Source organism: Tachysurus fulvidraco, chromosome 13 (genome assembly GCF_022655615.1).
Source record: "Tachysurus fulvidraco isolate hzauxx_2018 chromosome 13, HZAU_PFXX_2.0, whole genome shotgun sequence".
Classification (NCBI taxonomy): Eukaryota; Metazoa; Chordata; class Actinopteri; order Siluriformes; family Bagridae; genus Tachysurus; species Tachysurus fulvidraco.
This window is the reverse complement of record NC_062530.1, coordinates 11,522,246-11,549,595: the sequence shown is the minus strand read 5'-3', so window position 1 is coordinate 11,549,595 and position 27,350 is coordinate 11,522,246. Positions and strand designations below refer to the sequence as shown.

The 27,350-nt window shown below is 40.3% G+C and overlaps 1 protein-coding gene across 4 annotated transcripts in view; it reads right to left on the bottom strand.

Moving 5' to 3' along the window:
* Positions 1-27,350, bottom strand: part of pik3c2a (phosphatidylinositol-4-phosphate 3-kinase, catalytic subunit type 2 alpha) — a 71,995-nt gene that overhangs the window by 17,429 nt on the left and 27,216 nt on the right. For all 4 annotated transcript variants that reach the window (XM_027174813.2, XM_027174816.2, XM_027174814.2 and 1 more), the window contains 22 exons: positions 27,186-27,329; positions 27,060-27,090; positions 24,997-25,216; positions 15,051-15,173; positions 14,774-14,941; positions 12,750-12,852; positions 12,510-12,652; positions 11,433-11,621; positions 10,784-10,877; positions 10,549-10,643; positions 10,272-10,452; positions 9,804-9,908; positions 8,317-8,409; positions 7,828-7,957; positions 7,293-7,429; positions 6,285-6,454; positions 6,030-6,186; positions 5,072-5,181; positions 4,783-4,990; positions 4,389-4,513; positions 4,169-4,286; positions 1,129-1,210 (listed from right to left, as the gene is read on the bottom strand). In XM_027174813.2, the coding sequence (XP_027030614.2) occupies positions 1,129-1,210; positions 4,169-4,286; positions 4,389-4,513; positions 4,783-4,990; positions 5,072-5,181; positions 6,030-6,186; positions 6,285-6,454; positions 7,293-7,429; positions 7,828-7,957; positions 8,317-8,409; positions 9,804-9,908; positions 10,272-10,452; positions 10,549-10,643; positions 10,784-10,877; positions 11,433-11,621; positions 12,510-12,652; positions 12,750-12,852; positions 14,774-14,941; positions 15,051-15,173; positions 24,997-25,216; positions 27,060-27,090; positions 27,186-27,329 (2,926 nt within the window). The remainder of the gene's footprint in view (positions 1-1,128; positions 1,211-4,168; positions 4,287-4,388; positions 4,514-4,782; positions 4,991-5,071; positions 5,182-6,029; positions 6,187-6,284; positions 6,455-7,292; positions 7,430-7,827; positions 7,958-8,316; positions 8,410-9,803; positions 9,909-10,271; positions 10,453-10,548; positions 10,644-10,783; positions 10,878-11,432; positions 11,622-12,509; positions 12,653-12,749; positions 12,853-14,773; positions 14,942-15,050; positions 15,174-24,996; positions 25,217-27,059; positions 27,091-27,185; positions 27,330-27,350) is intronic.

Sequence of the window (27,350 nt, the reverse complement as noted above, 5' to 3'; positions counted from 1 at the left end):
TCACAAATACGCATTCCATTCCATCGATCACAAAACACAACACCACATTCAGACAACACTATAGCTAAACATAACAAATGATACATACTCATGATGCTACTAAAGGCATATGATGTATTATAGAAAACAAGCGAACATGCCAACAGCAAAACCATCTGCACTCATCATGCGTGTTCTTTTTTCTACATTCCATCCATAGATTACAACAAACAAACATCAGCTGCTGAACAAATTATTATAATGGCAAACTACACAAAAAGCAATCAGTCTTATCTTACAGATAAATTAACAGTTCCTTTTTTATAAACATATTTTCTAGATATTTCACAACAGTGTTCATGATTCCTTCTGTTTAACTGAATGGCTGAGAGATCACTTTTGATCATTTGGGTGATGTATACTCATGTTACATCCTTTCAGTTACAGTAACAGTTTTAATTAGAGTGCGCCTCTTGTCTGGGGGTGCATGGTTAAGCTCTGTGTGGCTAAAATTGATTGCCATTTCACAAACATTGCTTCCAAATATCCCAAATGTTTTTGATTAGTGCATATTGGTCCCTACCAAATACTTTGACACCAATGTTACAATGATCCACCAAAAATCCCAATGTTATGAAAATTTGCTCAAATTGAAGTTTTTGAAGCATTACTACATTTCGTGGCCGGAGAATAACTATGTAATAAAGAGTGTAACTATATATTTATTAACTTCTAGTTTACAGATTTGGTTTTTAGAAATAATTCAAGGTCATTAAAAAAAAAAATTCCAGCTGTAAATTTTTATGTCAATTATATAAATGACATCTTTCCATTTCCACTTGGATACTTGAAACTTGGAAGACTGTATTGTTTCAAAATACATTACACACTGTATTATTGTTATTTACATTATTGCAAAAGTAATTGCAAGAAAATATGGGTACTGTACATTACCCAGTTTCTTTATCAATTGTGTATTCAGTTCACACTTTTATTCTGTTCCTCTTCTAAACAGTTAAGCAAATAATTGCTAATTTCCAGATAAGTATTTTGGAATTATGATGAAATAAATATTAATGCCAGTTACAGACAGGCTTGAGAATCAAGGTACTGCTCTCACACTTATGATTCAAAGTTAGATGGGCACACCTGGTACTTTGAGGAGTCCATCCAATCCCTCGGTCTTGTCATCTCTAGCAAGTGGATGGAAGAACGTGTAGATAAGATCGCACTATGGAAGAATACACACGCACATGCACTTTAACTCAGTTTGGTTTGCAAAGTAAGAGTTGAGTGCAACAATATTAATTTAAAATATACTTTGAGGATTTAGAAATTTTTTTTTATTAAAATGTGCATCCCCAGACACGGAATCTGGCTCTAGGGACATAGAATGTCACCATGCTGGGGGGGAAGGAGCCTGAGCTGGTGTGGGAGGTTGAGAGATACCGACTAGAGATAGTTGGGCATGCCTCCACACACAGCTTGGGCTCTGGAACCCAACTCCTTGAGAGAGCCTGGACTCTTTATTACTCTAGAGTTGCCCATGGTAAGAGGTGGCGGGCTGGTGTGGGCTTGCTCATAGCCCCCCTGCTCAACCACCATGTGTTGGAGTTCACCTCGGTGAACGAGAGGGTCGTTTCCCTGCACCTTCGGGTCGGGGATAGGTCTCTCACTGTTATTTGCGTTTACGGGCCAAATGGCAGTGTAGAGTACCCGACCTACTTGGCGTCTCTGGGAGGGATGCTGAAAAGTGCTCTGACCAGGGACTTCAACGCTCTACTGGGGGACTTCAACGCTCACGTGGGCAGCGACAGTGACACCTGGAGGGGCGTGATTGGAGGGAACGGCCCCCCCGACCTGAACCAGAGTGATGTTCTGTTTTTGGACTTCTGTGCTAGTCACAGTTTGTCCATAACAAACACAATGTTCAAGCATAAGGGTGTCCATCAGTGCACATGGCACCAGGACACCCTAGGTCGGAGGTCGATGATCAACCTCCAGTCATATGTCTTGGACACTCGGGTGAAGAGAGGGGCAGAGCTGTCAACTGATCACCACCTGGTGGTGAGTTGGATCTGATGGCACTGGAGGAAGTTGGACAGACTTGAAAGACCCAAACGTACTGTGAGGGTCTGCTGGGAACGTTTGGCAGAGTCTCCTGTCAGAGAGATCTTCAACTCCCACCTCCGGCAGAGCTTCAACCAGATCCTGAGGGAGGTTGGAGACATTCAATCAGTGTGGACCATGTTCTCCACTTCCATTGTCGATACAACTGCTCGGAGCTGTGGCCGTAAGGTCTCTGGAGCCTGTCATGGCAATCCCCAAACCCGTTGGTGGACCCCGGATGTAAGGGATGCCGTCAAGCTGAAGAAGGAGTCCTATCGAGCCGGTTGGCTCGGGGGACTCTGGAGGCAGCTGAGAGGTACCGGAGGGCCAAGCAAGCTTCAGTCCGGGTGGTTGCGGAGGCAAAAACTCGGGTCTGGGAGTAGTTTAGTGAGGCCATGGAGAAGGACTATCGGTCGGCCTCGAAGAAATTCTGGCAAACCGTCTGGCACCTCAGGAGGGGGAATCAGTGCCCTGATCACACTGTTTACAGGAGCTGACTTCGACTGGGGACATTCTCGAACGGTGGAAGGAGTACTACGAGGTTCTCCACAACCCCAACGACATGTCTCCCACTGAGGAATCAGAGGCCGAGGACTCACTTGTGGACTCGTTGATCCCCAAACTGAGGTCACTGAGGTAGTTGAGAAGCTCCTCAGTGGCAAGGCACTGCCCTGAGTACCTCAAGTCTCTGGATGTTGTGGGGCTGTCTTGGTTGACACGCCTCTGCAACATCACATGGTATTTGGGGACAGTGCCTCCGGACTGGAGGACTGGGGTGGTGGTCCCTCTGTTTAAGAAGGGGGACCAGAGGGTGTGTTCCAACTACAGGGATCACACTCCTCAGCCTCCCCGGAAAAGTCTATGCCAGGGTACTGGAGAGGAGAATTCGGCCGATAGTCGAACCTCGGATTCAGGAGGAACAACGAGGGTTTCGTCCTGGTCATGGAACATTAGACCATCTCTATACCCTCGCCAGGTTGCTGGAGGGTTCATGGGAGTTTGCCCAACCAGTCCACATGTGCTTTGGCATTCGACTGTGTCCCTCGTGGTGACCTGGGGGGGGTGCCCTGGGAGTATGGGAGTAAAGGAGTTTGGTTCGCATTGCCGGCAGTAAGTCAGACTTGTTCCCGGTGCATGTTGGACTCCGGCAGGGCTGCCCTCTGTCACCGGTCCTGTTCATTATTTATATGGACAGGCTTTCTAGACGGGGGCCAGAGGGAGTCCCGTTTGGGGACCACGGGATTTCGTCTCTGCTTTTTGCAGATGATGATGTCCTGTTGGCTTCCTCAAATCAAGACCTTCATCCGAGTGTGAAGCGGCGGGGATGAGAATCAGCACCTCCAAGTCCGAGGCCATGGTTCTCGGCCGGAAAAGAGTGGCTTGTCCCCTTCAGGTTGGTGGAGAGCTCCTGCCTCAAGTGGAGGAGTTTAAGTATCTCGGGGTCTTGTTCACGAATGAGGGAAGGATGGAGCGGGAGATCGACAGGTGGATCAGTGTATCTTCTGCAGTGATGCGGTCAATATACCGGTCTGTTGTGGTGAAGAAAGAGCTGAGCCGCAAGGTGAAGCTCTCTATTTACCAGTCGATCTACGTTCCTACCCTCATCTATGGTCATGAGCTTTGGGTCATGACCGAAAGGACAAGATCCCGGATACAGGCGGCCGAAATGAGTTTCCTCTGCAGAGTGGCTGGGCGCTCCCTTAGAGATAGGGTGAGGATCTCGGTCACTCAGTAGGAGCTCAGAGTAGAGCGGAGTCAGCTGAGGTGGCTCGGGCTTCTGTTCTGGATGCCTCCTGGGCGACCTTCTTGAGGAGGTGTTCCGGGCATGTCCAACCAGAAGGAGGCCCCGGGGAAGACCTAGGACACGCTGGAGGGACTATGTTTCTCGGCTGGCCTGGGAACGCCACGGTATTCCCCAAAAGAGCTGGAGGAAGTGTCTGGGGAGAGGGAAGTCTGGGCGTCCCTGCTTAGACTGCTGCCCCCGCAGCCCGGCCCCGGATAAGCGGTAGAAATTGGATGGATGGATGGATGGGAAAAAAAAATCTATTTAAACTAAGTGGTACCTTTTTGATTTACTGACCTGGGCTACTTCTGCTGAACTCCTCATGAGGTTATGTACATAAATATTCAGCTCCAACTTTCTCTTGGATGCCACATCCTTGATGTGTTTGCGTCCCAGGACAAGCTTGTTGGGGAAACTAGAAATAGACAATGTTCACTAGGTAATTAAAGAACATAAATCTACTGTGAAACTAAAGCAATGCTTCAAAGCTTATGGTAGACAGTAAGGGGCAACATACCATGGAATCTTCCATAGAGGAAATATTATGGTCAGCTTGTTGTGCAGCTCTTGGAACTCATCAAAGGTACGGAAAACAAACTGGGGCTCACTCTGGTGTTCCCTTAATATGCGTACAACATATATCTATGACAAAATAAGTGACAAAGGAATCATTAGACAAGAGTCATTATGTTATTCTAACTGATCAGAATTTTCTGCCTGGTCTTAACTAGCTAGCTGTTTAAAAGCCGGTTAGGTTGCTGTCATGTGTGTGTCATACTGTATCACAAACTCCACTGACAATAATATTCATTCTAGCCAAATAAGGCTATGCACTGCAACTTTTTAAACACATTACAGACATTCTAAAATTCTAATTAAGTAATTTATAATTTCAATAAATAAAGACTTACATAGTGCTTATCAGGGTTGTATCGTTTCTGGAAAGAGAAGATGGAAGCATCTCTGATACAGCCTTCCTGCTTTAGTGTGTATGTGCGTGAAGAAAAAGACAGGATGGGCTCATCATTAGATGGTAAGCCGGAGAAACGCAGCTGGGCTAGGTTGTGGATAAAAAAATTAAACTTTGTGGCTACACTGCCAAGACTGGACTCAATCAACCTGAGTAAGAGATAAGGCAAGAAGATTAATGTAATAGAATTAAAGCTCAAAACTGCAATACAATTTACAACTAGGCTATACCTGGTAAAGAAAACAGTGGCTTCTGTGTCTGTACTCTGAGGCTGAAGAGCATCATAGACATATTTCAAGTCCTGGGTTCCAGTTAGCTCAGGTAAGCCTGACTGTGTCATCTGTTGAAGTCACATAAAAATACATGCTTAATATACAGTCCCCTTTTAAAATATTGGAAGATGCTTGAGTTTAAGATAAAAAGATGGATATGAAATTAATTAGGATAAGGTTTGTTTCCTGGTATCAACAATTTGCATATACCTTGCTTGCAAAAACTACACAAATCCTATGACTCACTGACAACAAATTGAAGGTTTCATCTTTTCTGTTTTTTTTAGGCTTTTTCCACATCTTTCAGTTGTTGCTTGTTTCTTGTGTTTCTCCCTTCTACTAGTCTATTTTGTATCACTTATGTTGCATGATTTAGTTCCTTCCAGATAATTTGGAAGCATTTCTCTGTAAACTGGCCGACAAAATATTCCTATACTTCTGAAATAATTTTGCTGCTTTCATCATGAGTTACATCATTAATAAATATCAGTGAGCATGTTTCATAGGTGAGCTTATGTTTGGATCATGCCCCAGACTGATTTTCCCCTTTTCAAAATCCTTTTTTTCTTGGCATACAGTGTTAATCTTTCTGTTGACTTGAACAGCATATGCGGTCTTCAGTTAAAACAGAAGGCTAAAACCAAATGTTGATGCTCATTTCTATTTCTTATTTTAACAAACATTCTAACAGGATACACCTGGTAACAAGAAACACCTGTCAGTTATGTTTAGCACATTTACATAAAAATAAAATAAAAATAATGAATTAATTCAAAACTTTGGTCATATTTAACTTTTTATCTCAAACCCAAAAGAAAAACAAATTGGCCTTGCTGTTCCGATTTTAGAAAGGATTGTATTAAACATGAAGTACATTTAATTTATTTTTATTTCCACCCATGTTTTAGATCATTACCAAAGACAGCAGGTTAAGGAAGAGGCTGGAATGTTTGCGGATCAGATTGTAAGCCTGAGAGCACAGGTCCACAAAGAGCTGGAAGCGGCTTGTGGGTCTCTCACCCCCATTGATGACATAGGCCATATCAGAGGTAAGGACAAATGGTGCTCGATCCCTGTAGGTGGAAAGTCAAAGCAAAGAACAATGCTAATGAGCTCAGCTTAAATTAACCAAATATTCAAAGAGCAAGGAGTATAATAACACTTCTTTAACCTTTTGAAGCTTCCGATCATCTGGGCATGGCCAAGAAATTTGCCAAAATCTATGTGAAACATGTGTCCTGTGGTACGAAGCATGATGTTGTCATTGTGGCGGTCACAGATGCCAAGCAGATAGGTAGCCACACAGCACCCGGCACAAGAATAGACAAAGTTTTCTGCAGCCTGAAAAATGATGGGAGGGCAAATGTAAACAATTAAAATTTAGTAAAAAATTAAATTAAAAAGCAAAATGCTAAAAAAAAAAAAAAAAAAAAACGATATATAGCTAGGCTTGTTTGTAAAGTGAGAGCAAATTTAACATTACTTGTTTAGCACAAGGACATAACTTTGAATATTAAACTTCTTGGTTTAAGGTTCCTGTTCCAAAGAGCTGCTCCTACAAATACATGATGCACTATGTCTGTAATACTCCATTATATGGCTTACTGATTAAGAGCAAAATATTTTATTATGCAGAATAATTAATGCATATACATAAGCTATGGTGCATATGCCTGTAGTTTGCCTTTCGGATTCCTGGCTTTTACAAACATCAGAATTTGCAGGCATACTGGTACAGCAGTATTGTCACTGCTACACAGCTCTTGCATCCCCACTTTGGTCCTAAGCTTGGTCTGGCTTTTCTCTGGTTTCCCCCCACACCTCCCAAAAACACATCTACAGCTAAATTTCACTGAGATGCAAATGAGAGCGTGAAAGTGAGTGTGCATTGTGCCCCGTGATAAACTGGCATCTCTTTCAAGGTGTTTTCTTGGCCTGTGCCTTATTGTCCTTGGATAAGCACAGACTCAACTTTGATCCTGACAAGGATCAAGCTTTTAACATATTACTAAATTACAATAAATGTTTATGATTAACAAAATCATACACACCATCAAACAAGGGAACGTACTTATAACCAGCTAAGATCTTTACGAACCTGAAATTGTTTTAAAGTGCTCTACAATAAAGAGTTTGTATAACCAAGTTAATACATATTGACCATTTGGTGTTAATTCACCTTCTCATACTCATCTTCAGCAGGGTTATATTTGCGTAACCACTCAGCCAGAGGCTTGTCCTTAAAGGAGCCTGTGACTCCATACTCCACCTGAATCTTCCTTAGCGTTTCAGAGGATGGGACCAATTCCACCATGCCTGAACAAGCAGACAGAAACAGGTCACAAATTAACCGAATATTCTTTATGATTTCGAAATACTTTTAATGTGTGTGAAAGAGGGCCCTATTCAGAACCGAGTTATGCACATATTCTGAGGAATTAAGACCATAAATGTGGTATTAAGCATGGTTTGTTACTATATGATCTAGATATTTTTATGCATTATTCCTTTCCTTCATCTCATTTATATATTTTGCTGGTTTAAATTTTAGGGGTTTTATATTTGCCAATTGTTTTTATACATTTTGCAATTAATGAGGAAAAAATAATAGATTTGAATATATGAGTTTTATTGTTTGTTAAAAAAATTTCAAAGGAAACTTGTAAGATAACTACCCAAATCAAATTTGGCAAAATCATTAAACTTTTATATACCTTTATCTTTTCCTGTTGATATGCATTTGAAATTGACAATGCGCAGGTCCAGCCCTTCCTGAAGCCATATCCGATCCATGATACGAATCATCTGTAGTGCCAGCATATCTTGCCTCAAGTCCTCTCCTACCTATATGGAATTCATAATTTTACATGTAACAAATTTAAATGACTATTTGTTTAAAAACACAAGTCTGATTTTACAACTTAATGCTTTTTAAATTGGCAAAGGGAGGCTGCACTGCTTAAATGTGACCGTTTTCCTTAAAATATAAGTTTTGAAAAGAGTTTTGTAGGTTTTGAATAAAATTGCTTTAATTAATGGTTAGAACACATGCATGGGTGGTTGAGTATTTTGGTGTCCTTACTTGTAATTTGGTAACTATTATGACAAATGGGCATTTTAAACAAAAGATAAAGACATAGTAATATGATCAAAAGATAATATACCCACAAAGAATGTATCCATGCATGCCTATTGATTCCCACCTTAAACATGACATTAATTTCTTCTCCCAACTTATCTGCATTGACCAGGGCAAGCTTTAGTGGAACAGCATTGGAGTTGAAAAAGGAGCAAGCCTAGAAAGAAAACAAAGAATTAGAGATACACATAATGCATGAATCATGGATGCAACCTAAATCCAGATTAGCGAGCCTTTTCAAAAAGCATCTATGCAAGCCAAAGTCATAACACTACCTCCTAAATTTTTGAACAAGTTAATATAGTCAATTTTTAATTTTACACACACAATTTAAATTTACAGACTTTGGAGACCCTAACCCTAATTGCAATAAACAAATAAAAGTAGATGAATCACAACTCAACAAATGCTTCAAGTGGTTTGTCCAAATTTAAGCAACTTCTAATGAATTATTCAGTCTCAAAATTATTTAACCCCTTCATAGCAAACATCTTTTATATTTAGTACAGCACATTTTCACAGTTATGACCTGCTAAAAGCAAGATGAATATCCACCAGCTTCTGCCAGTGTTACTGAGGAATCTTAGACCATTCCCCATGAGCAGTGGCCTCCAGTTGAATTATATTCTTAGGTTTGGGTATTCAATTATATACTTAGGTATTCATAGGTCAGTAGTGGTGTACATCCGAGTTCTGGAATGGAAACCTTCTTCATTTAGCATGTGCCTTATTATGCAAACTGACTCCTCAGTGTCTGCTGCCATGTACTTTAGCAGCAGGTCTTCTGAAGGTTTTTTTTGGTTCTTATCCTGCCTTCTAAGAAATGTGGTTGCAAATGTTGACAGCTTCCATTTTCTGCCCCATCCAGGTAATGTAACCACTGTTACTTTAACTTTGAATTTGTGAACAATACTCCAACAGTATCTATAGGAACATTCGGTGCCTTCCAATTGCTTGGTATCCAACAGATTGTTACAGAACACCAAATTGCCCAGATTTAATTTAGATAGGTCACAACTCTTGAGGATTAATTGATATTTCACATGTCATTAGTAATACCTGCCTGATAATTACTTTCTTAATCATACTGAAAGCAGATGTACTTTTTTGTATCATTTTCCCCTACTTGGTTTCTAAATGTTGGCTTACTTGATTTAAAATGTGACAATATATTAACATCTTAAGACAATGAGCCCAAACATACAGCCACAATGTTATTAAAAACTATCATCAGCATAGAGAACAGCAAGGAGTCCTGGAAGACAAGTCAAGAAGCTTTTATAATTTAATGACACTGGCTGAATGTTTGGGGTCATTGTCCTTCACTTGGTGAAAAAAAAAAAAAAAGACAGACTGATTTTTTTTTTTCCTGTAAATGCCTGCTTAGAAATTAAGCTGAAATATGATTAATTTGTTTTGGCACTGGTAAACATTTTACTCTCACTCAAGGAGAAACAACATTTCAGCTTTTCTGTTTCATGGACACTTCTAGCTCAGTGCACCAAATTGGGTGGGGTTATATGCAGTACTATGGCTATCCTGAGCACTTACCTTTATATTAAGGTCCTTGGCCACTAGACTGGGACTAAGTGGAATTCTACAGTTGTCCCTCTGGAAAAAAAACTTCACTTCTTCTAGGCCCTCCTGGAGCACCATCTTCAGAAAAAAGTAGATAGAAAAAAGTAGACATAATATAATTATGTAGAAATAATTGTATGGACAATTGTATTAATGTTCATAATAAATGACTAGAAATGTTATGAAAGAGAAACCTTAAACTCTCATGACATTTCTGCAGATGCACTTGAAGAGATTAATTCAATGATCATGATAGGACATATAAATGTTCTTCTAAAGTTGAACACCAGTCTTGTACTGTTTTAAAACCTATGTATCAGTATGAATCAGAGATTGTGAGGGTCTGTTGGCTTGTTGGACAGTCAGCTATACTGTTCTCACACTATTTACACCAGCAGTATATGAACACATGCAGTTGGTGAGCTCCTTTGTTTTTTTTACCTGTCGGTTAGAGCTGCTGGATTTGCGCACATTTTCTGCCAGAGCTCCAAGCAATTTCACCAGACGTGTCTGCTTCTCAAATTCAGCTCTCAGTCCAGCACCACACATGCAAAGCAATGCTCCAAGTACATGGCTATAGCGCTGACCAAACACAGGCTCCTGTATTGCGTCCCTCAGCAGCCTGTGGCCAATGAGAATTAATCGTTTGCTCAAAAAAAATTACATTAATGAATAATAGATTTAATAAATGGGTATAATTCAGCAATTGAGTATTAACCAGTAAAGTTGGTGTGCAATGTTGACATTTCCTTGTGCTCGAGAAAACAGGAACATAACCAAAGCATTCTTTAGATGGCTTTCAAATTTTAGAGCCTTGAGGGTAGGAAAAAAATGTTTAACAGCATTATTAAACAGATAGCAAAGATATTCTGTTGCAGATGAAAAAAGAAAAAAAAAAAAAAAAAAGCGGAAATGGAATAAATGTATGGAAACATTTTGGTGTCATTAGAAACCTGTACAAGCTGAGGCAAGTAGTCAATTAGCTCATCGTCACTGCAGATCTCAATCCAGATCACAGCCATGCGCCGAACTTCTGTATCTGCAAATCTAAACAAATAAATAAATAAACAAACAAATAAATAAATAAACAAACAAACTGTTGGCAAATAAGTGATTGTCTGAAGACTCAAATACACAATATACATATATCTAACAATAAACATTAGCAAAGCATATATTTTTTGTCTTCCATTTGGAGCCTTATTTTTCAAGGCTTTCTTTCTTAGTATGTTTCGAAACATTTTTGGGCCCCTGTATGGTATTTGGAAAGGACCTATAGTGGTCTATACACTCCTCTTTGTTTTTTGGTTGCAATTTTAGTGACTTTCCTAATACAAGACATCCCTCCAAAACTGACAAAGGAACAACAGGAATATCTGACATCTCTCATATCTTTCACATTTCTGGACCAAGTTACAGTAACTACACCTTTTCTACTTATTTCGCAGTTTTCAAGGCACAGAGGTAAAGTTAACTAAAAAACAATGATCAATTCCATTTTAATGCAAATCCAAAAATGTTATAGGAATGCTTTGAGCACTAAAGAGACACATACACAAATACAGATTATGACATTTTGTTACACCCCTAAGATGTACATACTTTGAATCTAGCAACTCTAGAGCATAAACCGGAGAGAGTGGGGGCCAGCTGTGTAGCAGCTTGTAGATCTCTGGTATGCTGGTCCAGTCCCAGCTGGATACACTGGCTAAGATCTTGGGAAGACTGTGTTCATATCTGTGACAGTAGTAACGCTGGTCCCAGAGAAGTTGCATGTCTGCCTGTGCCAGTCTGCAAGAAAATATAAACAACAAACATAACAACAAGGACAAACAACAAATTATATACACACACACACACACACACACACACACACACACACACACACACACACACACACACACATATATACACACATACATACACACACCTTTCAAACAAAGCTATTTAACAAAATGACAAACATGGGCATATATTTGGTTTGTACACTGGGTGATTGAAATGGTGAAGCAAGGAATGATGTGAAAACATTTTCTTGCAATTGTATCAAATTATAGCTGCTCTTTGTAGTTCTGAGTAATAAAATTTAAGTAATAGTTATTAAAACCTTTTATACATAGCAAGATGAATTGCTGTCAGGATATAAATGAAGGTATTAAAAACTTGACTCACAAATTTGCTAAGAACTGCACTTAGCAGGTTGTAAAACTGATACTATGCTAATATAACATGAGCTGTTTACAGTCCATTCATCTGTCTCCTCACACATGCTTGAAGGGTTCAGACAGATACACATAGTGTCACTTTTCAGACATTTATTTGTAAAAACAATTGACACTATCATTTTCTTTCCACTTCACAATTATGTGCCAATTTGTATTGGTCTACTGCAAAAAATCTTGTCATCAGTTTGGTACATGTTAAAATGAACAAAATCCCAGCCTCCATTTTTGGGTACTATTGAGAACCAGGGTTGACTAATGTATGCAATCTTTTCTAGACCCTGATCAACATTTACAAAGTATGTGCTTAGTTTCATGAGTTTTTAGCACCTCAAAAATCGCAAGAGAGGTTAGAATGAATAATAACAAAAATAGCACGCTAGGACCAGTCACACTCTTGGAGCTTGGGCCCAAATCCTACATTATATATTGATGCTCAAAATACCAACAAGTTTACCTTGAAGAACCGGCCAGCAAACAAAGCTTTTCAAGCCTCCTACGAATGTCTGGATCAGGCATTTCATCAGACTGAAGGACTGGGAAAAGCATCTCTGGGGGACTCATGTACAGTACATCCACCTGTGGACTGGGTAACTCTATCTGAAGAAGTTAAATAATTATGGTATTTAAATTATTTTTAACTGAATTTAAATTTCATTGAAGAATATAAAATACCATAAAGGAAAATTACATATACCTGCAATATGATTCTCTCTTCCACGTTCTTACTCTTTCCTACAGGTAAGGGGAGAGGAGGAGATGCCCAGATACTCAGCAGCTTTCTGCCTCTAGCAAACATCCTACAATATACCAATGGCTGCATTTTAGTCATTAATTAAACATCTAACAGTGGCAGTGTTCAAACAAAAGGAAAAAAGATGATAAAATGTTGATAAATATAGAAAGAAAGTACACATTGAATACTACATAAATAAAGAGAATATACAGTCTTGGGAAAACCATAGTACAGCCTCCTGAAATTTTACATTTTTATTTTTCTGGGCCTACATAATTGTGTAGTCCTCACAAGCTTCTAAAAACAAATAACTGTAGGTGACAACAAACACAAGATTTCAGTAAGTAATCATTGTTTCCAAAAAGGTGAACCAACCAATTGCTATGGTTCATTGGTGTTTGAGGGCATTCATTTAAGCACAGCAATGGGACTGAGATTAAGATTACAATTTGCTCATGTGCTTAGGATAATTGTCCTGTTGCTTGGCCTAATTTTAGCCCAGTTTAAGCTGCTAGAAGATGGCCTGGATGACAGTGTCCTAGGTGCTGTATCTGCTAAAGCCAAAATCATCATCTCCACCACAATACGAAAGTATGAAAGTGACTTCACATACGGCTAAGTATGGTGAACCATACTCAGAATTCCTTCTGTGTGTTTAACCCATCCAAAGTGCGCACACACACACAGCAGTGAACACACACCCGAAGCAGTGGGCAGCCATTTATGGTGCGGCGCCCGGGGAGCAGTTGGGGGGTTTGGTGCCTTGCTCAAGGGCACCTCAGTCGTGGCCGGCCAGAGACTCGAACCCACAACCTTAGGATTACGAGTCAGACTCTCTAACCATTATGCCACGACTTACCCCGCAAATACTCAGTTGGTATGAAGTGTTTGGCGTCTACAAACAAAGCACTGAGCATAATGACCAATATTTTTTAACTCGGCCTCATCAGCACAAATAATATTTTCCAGAAATTTTGTAGTTGTTAAGTGGGCAACTCAATGGGTTTTTTTAAGAGAAAGGGCCTTTTCAAGCTATCCTTTCTAGAGGCCTGTACATAAACATGATGTAGTTCTCTCTCTGTAGGTCATGGATGCTGTCCTTTTTCTCTTGACCTATAGACAAACACCTGAGTATTCAGAACACAAAGCCATTAAATGTTCTGCTTTAATAAAAGTAGTCAAACTTGGTAGTCAGAAAGAGGAAAATTGTTGGTTCGCATCTCATTGGAGAATCTGTGAGCAGGTCCTTGTAGTGTACAGAGAGCCAGATTATATAAGGTAAGTATGGCATACAACAAAGCAGGACAACATATCCAAAAGGAGTAAATGTCACTGCAAATGGAAGCTGTCTGAAAGGGATGTCCGGGAAATAATCACAAAACCCCAACTGCCAAACTCACTACAAAAGTAAATATGCATCTTGACTCTCCTCTTTCCACCAGTACTGTTCATCTGGAAGGCCAATATTCATGGTCGGGCTGCTATAGCCAAACCTCATGGAGAAGCCCCACAGAAGATCACCACCTATACTGTTACTATAATGGTTCAAACATTGCCCCTGAAGGCGATGTAGTGCATCAGGATGATATTGAAAGTAATGTTAAACATCACCAGAGCTTAATATTATTGAGCCTCTTCAAAGTGTTTTGGAGCAGCAAGTTAGTAAACATTTTCCTCCACCAGCATTAAATAGTGACCTGGCCACCTTTCTGCAAAAAGAATGCCTAAAAATCCCTATGGCCAATGTTCAGGACTTTTGTCATTCCCAATGATCTAAAACCAGACATTTCAGTTTCATTGTCCAACAGTTTTAATTAGTATTCCTTCCCACCTGGTTTATTTTAAGACAAATGCCTTGAAATCTGTTGCCACCTTAGGTTATTTGTTTACAAATGTTGCTGAGAACCCATAACACTAATCTTTTAGACATGTTACACACAATAAACAAGTATGAAAGAATCAAGAAGACTTGCTTCATGCCTTACCTCCTGAAGTCAAAGAGAGGCATGGAGACTTTGCCTAACAGTTCTGGCCCCTTCTGCTGTTTGTTGGAATCAGGAGAGTTGCTAGAATTCTGGTTGAGAACTCCATAGAGAGAAAGGCTCAAAACAGTCTCCAGAGGTAACAAGGCAACAGAGATGGGAAAGTTTATCCTAAACAATGAAAAGGCACCAATCAGTAGTATAATTCTATATGTTGCAACCCTGTAGTTGGAAAAGGTTGCCAAAAATATATTTTTTAAAATAAATTCAGATCACTCACAACTCATCCCATTTGATGTAATAGAAAAAGCTCTTGTATAACCCAACGTTTTTGGACTTGACAGGCTTCAAAAGATTCTTGTCATTGTGCATAAGAGTGCACATCATGTAGTATTTTTCATAACTATAGGAACAATAAAAGCACAAATGACACTACTGAACACAAAAAGAAAACCGAAAAATACACCAAGCTACAATCGGAGTAAAATCATAAAATATAATGAACAAATGTTAATGCCTTCAATATAACAGTCATGTCATGGTTGAGTTTATCATGGAGTGATACACAAATAAATGATGTTATAATCTATTTGTACATATGATACTGGTATGCAACACAGAGGATATAGAATCCATACACACCCCTGGTAAAATGGTAAGGTATACATTAACAACTAAGAAAATAGGGGAAGCAAAAACTTCCAATAATCTGGCTGCATAATAGATAGATGGGGATAGAGAGAGTGCAAGTGTATGACCATCTGTGTGTGTGTGTGTGTGTGTGTGTGTGTGTGTGTGTGTGTGTGTGTGTGTGTGTGTGTGTACACAACAGTGATGATACAGTTTATGGGTGGATGTCAGAACAAAGATTTCAAAAAAGCAAAATGTCTGAAGCCCTCCAGTTGGCTGTAGAACAACTTTTAACACAGTCATTCAAATGTTACTGAATGGGAAAAGATCCAAATGTGAATTTTAAGTTAAACTAGATTTGTAAAGTTCGTGACGACAAACGTTGATGTTGGCTTTGACAGTGCAAGTATTCGCGAAGGCCGGTGCTTTTTGGAAACGAGTGGACATAAGGGTCAGTGTTACTTTTGAAGGCCAGTTGACAAATCGTGAAAGCTACTGGACTGCTAGGGTGCCAATACTTTTGGAGGCAAGCGGACATGAGCATGTGACGTGATCCGAATACCCGTGAGGCAGTTCCCCTCATTGTGCTGAGTGTTTTGATAAGTCACATGTCGTGCTAATTTTTGATTTTGCTTATTTTGGGGGCGGGGCTACACTTGACGTCACGTGGTGTTGAGTGCCGTCACCGAAATACGCGGTGGCGTAAAGTGGTTACTGAGGGTTTGGACATTTCATGTCAATACTGCAGTCATTATGGAATTCTACTTATTATTATACTGTGTGGATCACAGAGAGAGAAGCCATGCCTGAGCTCTGCACACGTTGCATGTGTGAGAGCTTAGAGGAATTTAAGGAATTCCCCCATTCAAGTCTATGGGATGCTCGATCGTCGACTACGGGAAAACCGAAAGTCCCGTCGGAACCCCAAAATAAAACTTCGTCTGGAGTAAGGTCCTGTCGGAGTTCGGTGTAAATCGCTCGAAAACTTGCAAAGTTATAAACCTCCAAAAGTTTATAATGGAAGTCGATGGGGGAAAAAAGGCCAATTTGAGCTTCCGTACCGGGAATTCCAATCGCCTAGAAAAGTAATAGCAACAGCTTCAGACCAGGGTCTACAACATATGCGAATTTGGTGCATGTGGCTCGAAACCCGTGGCCGCATTTTAGTTTAAAAATGTCGGCTAAGAAAAAAAAAATAATAATAATAATAATAAATAATAATAATAAGCTTATAACGGAAATCAGAATCAGAATTCTACAAAGCAAACATAATAATAATAATAATAATAATAATAATAATAATAATAATAATAATAATAAGCAGCAGCTGGAATGGAAATCAGAATGTTGGCTTCTACAAAGTCAACATAACTAGAACGGTACATTTCCTGAAGAAAATGTGAATGGTGCTTGCATGTGGCAACCTCCCCTCATCGTGCTGAGTGTTTTGATATATGACATGTCCATGTTGCGTTAACTTTTTATTTTGCTTACTTTGGGGGCGGAGCTACACATGATGTCACGTGAATACCCGGTGGCCAATACTTTTGGACAAAAGTGTATTGACTGGGTGCCCATACTTGTGGAATCATTGGATTGATAGTGTGGAGTCCATTCAAGTCTATGGGGGAAAAAAAACTGAGCTTCCGTATCGGGAATTCCGATCGCTTATTAAAGTCATAGCACACCTCTCCTCAATGAGCCGGTCGAATTTGACACCTCATTCATGGGTCTAGGACAAAAGCTGTGGGACAAGTCACGCGCCAAAAAAGTGTACGGAAGAAGTATGCAAGAGAATAAGAATGTTGCTTTAGCAAGCACCATTAACTAGAACGTACATTTCCTGAAGAAAATGTGAATGGTGCTTGCACGTGGCAAATCTCGGACGCTAGTGCAGACGAGTATGTGACGTCATGTGAATACTCTTGAGGAAGTTCCCCTCATTGTGTTGAGTCTTTTGATATGTCACATGTCCATGTTGTAAAAAGTTTTTTGATTTTGCAATTTTTTTGGGGGGGGGTGGGGGGGGTGGCACAACTGAAAGGCAAGTTGGTACACCATTTTAAAGCTTTGTTCAGAGCATCACCCTGAAGTAGCTGGCCGAGCTTGGTGTAGATAGTTCGAAAGCTTGCCGAGTTATAAATCTCCAAAGTTTATAATGGGAGTCTATGGGAAAAAAGGCAACTTTGAGAACTGATACCGGAAGAACCGGTACTCAGATCACTAATAAAAGAGATAGCACACCTCTCCTCAAAGACCCGGTCAATTTGACACCTCACTCATGGGTCTAGGACAAAAGCTGTGGGACAAGTTACACGTCGAAGTTTTGTCCGGAAGAGTATGCACAATAGTAAGAATGTTGCTTTGCAAGCAACATTAATAATAACAATAACTAGAATGGTAAATTTCCTGAAGAAAATGGAATGGTACTTGCATGTGGCAAGTTCACCTCATCGTGCTGAGTGTTTTGATATACGACATGTCCATGTTGTGCTAACTTTATGATTTCACTTATTTGGGGGGCGGGGCTACACGTGATGTCACGTGACGCCACCAACACACACGTGAGGCACTTCCCCTCATTGGGCTGAGTGTTTTGATATACGACATGTCCATGTTGTGCTAACTTTATGATTTCGCTTACTTTGGGGGCGGGGCTACACGTGACATCACGTGAATACCCGGTGGGGTGCAAATACTTTTGGACAAAAGTGACTATTAAGCGTTGACATTTCATGTCAAAACTGCAGTCATTACGAAATTCCATCCATCAATCCATTTTCTACCGCTTATCCAGGACCGGGTCACAGGGGACTTCCCTGTACGCAGACACTTCCTCCAGCTCTTCCGGGGGAATGCAAAGGCGTTCCCAGGCCAGCCGAGAGACATAGTCCCTCCAGCGTGACCTAGATCTTTCCCGTGGCCTCCGCCCGGTTGGACATGCCCGGAACACCTGCCCAGGAAGGCGCCAGGAGGCATCCGGAACGGATGCTCGAGCAACCTCAGCTGACTCCTCTCGATGTGGAGGAGCAGCGGCTCTACTCGGAGTTCCTCCCGAGTGACCGAGCTCCTCACGGTATCTCTAAGGGAGCGCCCAGCCACCCTGCGGACTCATTTCGGCCGCCTGTATCCGGGATCTTGTCCTTTCGGTCATGACCCAAAGCTCATAGCCTCGGACATGGCCGAGGACATGGTTCTCAGTCGGAAAAGGGTGGCTTGGTTGGTGGAGAGCTCCTGCCTCAAGTGGAGGAGTTTAAGTATCTTGGGGTCTCGTTTACGAGTGAGGGAAGGATGGAGCGGGAGATCGACAGGCGGATTGGTATATCTTCTTCAGTGATGTGGTCGATATACCAATCTGTTGTGGTGAAGAAAGAGCTGAGCCACAAGGCGAAGCTCTCTATTTACCGGTCGGTCTACGTTCCTACCCTCACCTATGGTCATGAGCTTTGGGTCATGACCGAAAGGACGAGATCCCGGATACAGGCGGCCGAAATGAGTTTCCTCCGCAGGGTGGCTGGGCGCTCCCTTAGAGCTAGGGTGAGGAGCTTGGTCACTCGGGAGGAGCTCAGAGTAGAGCCGCTGCTCTGCCACATCGAGAGGAGTTAGCTGAGGTGGCTTGAGCATCTGTTTAGGATGCCTCCTGGACGCCTCCCTGGAGAGGTGATCCGGGCATGTCCAACCGGGAGGAGGAAGACCTAGGACACACTGGAGGAACTATGTCTCTCGGCTGATTCCCCCGGAAGAGCTGGAGGAAGTGTCTGGGGAGAGGGAAGTCTGGGCACCCCTGCTTAGACTGCTGCCCCTGCGACCTGGCCCCGGATAAGCGGTAGAAGATGGATGGATGAATGTTGGCTTCGTAGAAGCCAACATTCTGATATCCGTTATAAGCTTATTATTATTATTATTATTATTATTATTATTATTGTTATAATTATTATTATTATTATTATTATTTATTGTTATTGTTATTCTTAGACAAAAATTTATTTTAAAAAATGCGGCCTAGGGCGTTCGAGCCACATGCACCAAATTCGGATATGTCGTAGACCCTGGTCTGAAGTTTGTTGCTTCTATTTTTCTAAGAGATTGGAATTCCGGCATTCCCGGTACGGAAGCTCAAAGTGGCCTTTTTCCCATAGACTTCCATTATAAACTTTTGAGGTTTATAACTCGGCAAGTTTTCGAGCGATTTACACCGAACTCTGACAGGTTCTTTAGGACCTTACTCCGGACAAAGTTTTTATTTCGGACTTCCGACGGAATTTTCGGTTTTCCGGTAGTCGACAATCGAACATCCCATAGACTTGAATAGGGAATTCCGAAAATTCCTCTAAGCTCTCTCACACACAGCGTGTGCAGAGCTCAGGCACGGCTTCTCTCTCTGTAATCCACACAGTATAATAATAAGTAGAATCCCATAATGACTGCAGTATTGACATGAAATGTCCAAACCCTCAGTAAACACTTTTTGCCAAAAAGTATTGGCAACCCATCGGATATTCTGGTGACGTCACTCGACACCACGTGACGTCACATGTAGCCACGCCCCCAAGACAAGCAAAATCAAAAATTTGCACAAAATGGACATGTGACATATCAAAACACTCAGCACATTGAGGGGAACTGCCCCACGGGTATTCTGTTCACGGCACATGACGTCACGTGATGTCACATGTAGCCCCGCCCCAAAAACAAGCAAAATTAAAAATTTGCACAACATGGACATGTGAAATATCAAAACACTCAGCACAATGAGGGGAACTGCCCCACGGGTATTCTGGTCACGTCACATGCTCATGTCCGCTCACCTCCAAAAGTATTGGCACCCTAGCGGTCCAGTAGCTTTCACAATCTTTCTGTCCACTCGCCTCCAAAATGCACCGGCCTTTGCGAATTCTTGCACCGTCAAAGCCAACATCAAAGTTTTTCGCAACGAACTTTACAAAACTAGTTATTAATGTGTTTGCTAAAGCACATTCTTATTCTCTTGCATACTTATTAATAATAATATGAATGTGCTTTAGCAAGCACATTAATGATAATAATAATAATAATAATAATAATAATAATAATAATAATAATATTAAATATAGCTGCAAGCAGCCATTCCGGGGTCAAGCCGATCACAGGCACTCAGAACATGTCGCTGATGAACCATACCAAGTTTCTTAGTGATATGGCATTGTTTTTGAAAATCTCATTGCCACTAGGTGGCGCTGTCACAAAATGTTGCATGCACCCTCAGGTCATGACTATAATGACATGTCCCAAGTTTTGTGTCAACATGCATAAGTTTTGCGAACATACAGCCTCACGTCTGTTTATAAACGAAAATAGCTGTTTTTAAAATCTTGTGACCACTAGGTGGCGCTGTCACGAAACGTTGCATGCACCCTCAGGTCATGACTATAATGACATACACCAAGTTTTGTGTCAACACGCATAAGTTTTGTGAAGATACAGCCTCACGTCTGTTTTGGCGTGCTCGCCACCACACAAAATGGCCGTCCGAAAACCGTTTGGTATCGTTTGACTCGGCATGCCTCAAGAAGTCTAACAACACCTCCTTCATGATTTTAGACTCACCTTTGCAATAGTTATAAGCAAAAATAGCTGTTTTTAAAATCTCGTGACCACTAGATGGCACTCTCACGAAACGTTGCATACACCCTCAGGTCATGACTGTAATGACATATACCAAGTTTAGTGTCGACACGCATAAGTTTTGCGATGATACGGTATAACGTCTGTTTTGGCGTGCTCGCCACCATGTATGTTGCCATGGTATACGAGAAGGCATTGGTATTTCAAAAAGCTTTTGATAACTTTTTGTCTTGCGTGTCTCTAGATGCTAGATACCAAAGAACATGCAAATCGGACAAACGGTCTAGGAGGAATTCGAAAAATTAGGTTTTACAGAAGATTCAAAATGGCGGAAAGGTATTCATGACGGAAATGATGTCATATGGTGCATTCGAATCAGCATGAGCAAAGGATCCAAAATATGCAAGAACTGTGTCACTAGGCCTTACCAGTCAGCAGTTATGAACATGAACATAATTGGATGTTTGGACTGTTGGTGGCGCTAAAGGGTTTGAGCTAGACACACCAAAGTTGCTAGAATAACTTCTAAGACTGGTCTCTACATGTGTGCCAAATTACATAACTTTCCTACATACGGTTCTATGGGCTGCCATTGACTTCAATGGAAGAAGAGGAAGAAGAAGAAGAAGAAAACCGACAATAACAATAGGTGTCTATGCCCCTTCGGGGCTTGACCCCTAATAATAAGAAGAAGAAGAGGAAGAAAACCGACAATAACAATAGGTGTCTACGCCCCTTCGGGGCTTGACCCCTAATAATAATAAGAAAACTGACAATAACAATAGGTGTCTACGCCCCTTCGGGGCTTGACCTCTAATAAGTATGCAGAATAACAATAATAATGATGCTTTGCAAGCACCATTAATAATAATAAGTATGCAGAATAACTAATGATGTATTGCAAGCACCATTAATAATAATAATAATAATAATAATAAATGCAGAATAACAATAATGATGCTTTGCAAGCACCATTAATAAGTATGCAGAATAACAGTAATGATGCTTTGCAAGCACCATTAATAATAACTAGATTTGTAAAGTTTGTCGCAACAAACTTTGATGTTGGCTTTGAAAAAGTATTCGCAAAGGCCGGTGCTTTTTGGAGGCAATGGACATATGGGTTAGTGTTAATTTTGGAGGCAAATGGACAGAAAGCTAGGGTGAGAAAACATTTACAGGTAAGTGGAGATGAGCATGTGATGTCATCTGAATACTCTTAAGGAAGTTCCCCATATTGGGCTGAGTGTTTTGATTCGTCATGTCCAAGTTGTAAAAAGATTTTGCATATATTGCAGGGACGACCGAAAGGTCAGTTGGTACACCAATTTAAAACTTTGTACAGAGTATCACCCTAAAGGAGCTGGCCGGGCTTGGCGTAGATAAAAGCTTGCAGAGTTAGAAACGTCCAAAATTTATAATGGGAGTCTACGGGGGAAAAAGGCCATTTTGAGACCTGGTATCAGAAGTACCAGAATTTGGATCGCTTAGAAAAGTAATCGCAACAAACTTCAGTCCAGCATCTACAACATATCTGAATTTGGTGCATGTGGCTCGAAAGCTCTAGGCAAAGTAGCAGTTAATAAAAAGTTGGCTAAGAAAAATAACTCCAGTAGCCTAACAGAATGTTGGCTTCTACAAATGGTTGTGCGTGAAAATCCCAGTAGATCAGCAGTTTCTGAAATGCTCAGACCAGCCCGTCTGGCACCAACAACCATGCCATGTTCAAAGTCACTTATATCACCTTTCTTCCCCATTCTGACGCTCGGTTTAAACTGCAGCAGATCGTCTTGACCATGTCTACATGCCTAAATGCATCGAGTTGCTGCCATGTGATTGGCTGATTAGAAATTTGCGTTAACACGCAGTTGGACAGGTGTACCTAATAAAGTGGCCGGTGAGTGTGTGTGTGTGTGTGTGTGTGTGTGTGTGTGTATGTATGTATGTATGTATATATATTTTACACACACAGAGTAGGGCTTGAAAGTTTGGGCAACCCAAGAAAAAATTCGTATTAATGTGCATATAGAAGTCATGAAAAGATGGAAAAATCTCCAAAAGGCATCAAATTACAGATTAGACATTCTTATATGTCAAAAAAAAGTTTGATTTTATTTCCATCATTTACGCTTTCAAAATAACAGAAAACAAGAAAATGACGTCTGCAAAAGTTTGGGCACCCTGCAGAGTTAATACCTTATACTGCCCCCTTTGGCAAGTGTGACAGCTTGTAAACGCTTTTTGTAGCCAGCCAAGTGTCTTTCAATTCTTGTTTGAGGTATCTTTGCCCATTCTTCCTTACAAAAGTCTTCCAGTTTTTTGAGATTTTTAGGCTCTCTGTCACACACTGCTCTTTTAAGGCATATCCATAGATTTTCAAATTATGTTGAGGTCATGAGATTGTGAAGACCATGGCAAAACCTTCAGTTTATGCCTCTTGATGTAATCCACCATGGATTTTGAGGTGAGTTTAGGATCATTATCCATTTGTAGAAGCCATCCTCTCTGTAACTTCAGCTTCTTCACAGATGACATCAAGTTAGTGTCCAAAATTCGGTGAAATATTATTGAATCCATTTTCCTCCTAATCGTGAAATGTTCCCTGTGCCACTGCAATACAACCCCAAAGCATGGTATATCCAGCCCCATGCTTAACAGTTGGACAGATGTTCTTTTCATTAAATTATGTGCCCTTTCTTCTCCAAACATACCTTTGCTCATTCTGGCCAAAAAGTTATATTTTAACCTCATCGGTCCACAGAACTTGTTTACAAAATGCATCAGGGTTGTCTATATGTTCATTTGCAAACTTCAAACGCTGATTTGTGTGTTGAGGACGTAGAAGAGGTTTTCTTCTGATGACTCTTTCATGAAGACCATATTTGTACAAGTATCTCTTTATATAGTGGAATGGTGTACCACAACTCCAGTGTTTGCCAGATATTTCTGGAGGGATCGTGCAGTCAAACGTGGGTTTTGACTTGCTTTTCTCACAATCCTGCGAGTTGTTCTGTCTGATATTTTTCTTGGTCTTGATGACTGCCATTTCTTAATTAGATTTCGAACAGAGGATATTGGCATCTGAAAACGCTTTTCTATCTTCTAGATTTCTAGACTTCTCCTTCTTTGTGAGCGTCAACTATTTTCAGTTTCAGTTTTCTAAACAACTGCTTAGAAGAACCCATGGTGCTGATTGTTGGGGCAAGGTCAGATGAGTCTGGGCATGTAAAACCTTTGAAATTGACATCACCTGGTCTTTCCAGATGATGATTGAGAGCAATCCATGACACTGTCAGGTCTCAGCTTTCCAAAGGTGGCATTGCATGCTATAAACTCTGCAGGGTGCCCAAACTTTTGCAGACACCATTTTTGTTTTCTGTTATTTTGAAAGTGTAAATGATGGAAATTATTTTTTTTGACATAAGACTGTCTAATCTGTAATTTGATTCCTTTTGGAGAATTTTCTGTTTTCTTGGCTTCTTTATGCACATTATACAAATTTTTACCTAGGGTGCGAAAACTTTCAAGCCCCACTGTAATTCTTTTTCTATTAAAAGCATGTAGGAACCCTGCAATAAATCCTGAAAAAAAAAGAAAGAAACTTTCCATACATTAGAATAATATTAATTCTAATGCAAGTTTTACATTCAGTATAATAAGGTATTTTACTGCTTACAATGATGTGTGCCCTACTAATGACCTCACTCAGAGTGAGAGCTGTTGAAATAAATTAGCTGTGGAAATAACATAACAGGATACATTCACTTTTCAGTCATTTGTAAGCATGATAAAAGGTTCTGATGTGTTAAATGTAGGACTTTATAAAATAAAGATTTTAACAATAAATTATTCAGGTGTGTGCACGAGTACTAAAATAAAACCTATATTCAATGACTGAGTCTGAATTTTGTTTTTGATTATGATACAACAAATGTCGGTTAATATGGAAAATAAAATGAAATTGATATTGAACTGAACTGCACATCTCTTACCTGCTAGCCCATGAAGCAGAAATTCCATGTACTGCAAAAAGCATAAAGTGTACATGCTCAGTGATGCTGGATGCCTCTCTGCTGTCTCTTTGATTTTTTGGATGTCTTTGGTCGACATGAACAGGGAAGTCCAGGCAGAATGAACACAGGTAGAGCTTCACCAAATCATACACTGCACTTGTAAGGGCACTCAGTTGTTCCTCCACTGCACTTGTATAACCTAAAAATAGTGATATACAAATATCACTTTACAGTATATAGCAAAATTTGTCCACCCTAGTTTTCTGTTCCCATACTTTTCTATACTTTCAAAAATGCAATTTAAGGGTGTGTGGAGGCAGTAAACAGTGTTTAATGATCCGGAGACAATCCCATATGATCCCAATAAAGCCTCAGAGATTATATATATATATATATATATATATATATATATAATTTGAAATTGTTTACACTGACTTAAACCATAATGGTAAGGCAACAGCATACAAACACATCCTATACATTTGTTTTGGATGTGCCAGGACCAGTTTGGAAAAACCCAGATGTGTATGATTCTTTATGTGTCCGCCATAAAGAATATGAAGAAAAAATATAAACTAGCAGCATATAATTAAAGTAGAAAACAGAAAAGCAGCAGCTTAAATCTCCAAAACAGTCTATAATAATTATAGCATGTCTGGCAGAAATTTCATCATGGATGACTGCTCATCAGTTAAAACTGAACTAGCAAAACTAGCAAACTAGCTAAAACTAGCTACTTTTAAAACTAGCAAAACTGAACTGCTGTTCATTACAGGTGATTCATCCCCAGGTCATGATCTTGCTATATCCTTGCACAACGATCTGAACTCACCTTCAGCCACAGCTCGCAACCTTGGGGTAACCATGGACAATCAACTTTTCCTCTCATGTTGCTAATGTGACTCGCTCATGTTGGTTTCTTCTCTACAACATTAGAAGGATTCAGCCATTTTTGTCCACACAGGCTGCTCATTTACTTGTTCAGTCTCTTGTCATTTCTAGACTGGATTACTGCAATGCACTGCTGGCAGGTCTACCTATGAACGCAATCCGTCCTCTGCAAATGATCCAAAATGCACCTGCCCGGCTTGTTTTCAACCTGCCAAAGTTCTCGCATACCACCCCACTGCTGCGATCCCTCCACTGGCTTCCGGTAGCTGCACGCATCAGATTCAAAACACTGATGCTGGCCTACAAAGCCAAAAATGGACCAGCTCCCTCTTACTTCAAAGCCCTCATCATTCCTCACACTGCATCCCACAACCTCCAATCTACCAGCACTGCTCGACTGGTTCCACCATCTCTCAGGGTAAGAGGCAAGTATACTACAAGACTCTTCTCTGTTCTGGCTCCAAGGTGGTGGAATGAACTTCCCCTAGAGGTCCGGAGTGACTGGCTATTTTCAAGCGGCGGTTGAAGACCTACTTATTCAGGAAACACTTCAACTAGCACTTCTTTCCTTATCTTTTGCATTTAAAAAAAAAAACCTTTGACACTTTCATTGTAACTTTGAACAAATGTTTTAAACTCATGGTATCTTAAGTATGTAACCTAGTGAACCAGCATTAATGTATTCATTGTTAGAGATTTAAGCACTTATGTACGTCGCTCTGGATAAGGGCGTCTGCCAAATGCTGTAAATGTAAGTTAATGTGCAGTTACTACTGCATTTATGGATCAGAGCAAAGCCATGTAGGTCTTTGTGTTTTGGGCATTGACAGTATCTCAACTTTTCAGCTCCCACTGATATGGCCTGGGTCAAAATCCTCTTTATTCCCCTTACAAACTGGGGTGGAGTGAAAGAAAATACTTGTGAAATTTTAAAACCATAGAGGGACCATGAGTCATAATTTGACTGGTAAAAATCTATTTTAACATACTACTTAAATAATAAAAAACAGAAAAAAAATATTGTATGAAAAAAAAGTTTTTTTTTAAATTTTATAATTTTCATTCCCATTAATCAATCATGTTTCTTTATGAAATTTATTGCCACATTATAAAGGACACTAATTACATTAATTCAAGGGTATTGCACTTACCGTTAGTTGAAAATGTTGATCTGGCATCACCCTGTTAAGAAGAGTCTGCCATCAATAAACTGTTTTAGTTGTACATCTTTTGTGTAAATACATTTTACAAAATAAATCAATATTAGATACTCTGACCTCTGATGAGCAGGTTTTAGGAAGGTTGACTGAATGTCTCAGTTTTTGCACAGCTTTAGTTATGGCTGGTGTTTCCACCTCGTTGAGCAAATAACACAGAGATTTAACCACCTGGATTACTCGAGTTACTTTGTACTCAGTGCTCTAATGAGACACAGAAATTAA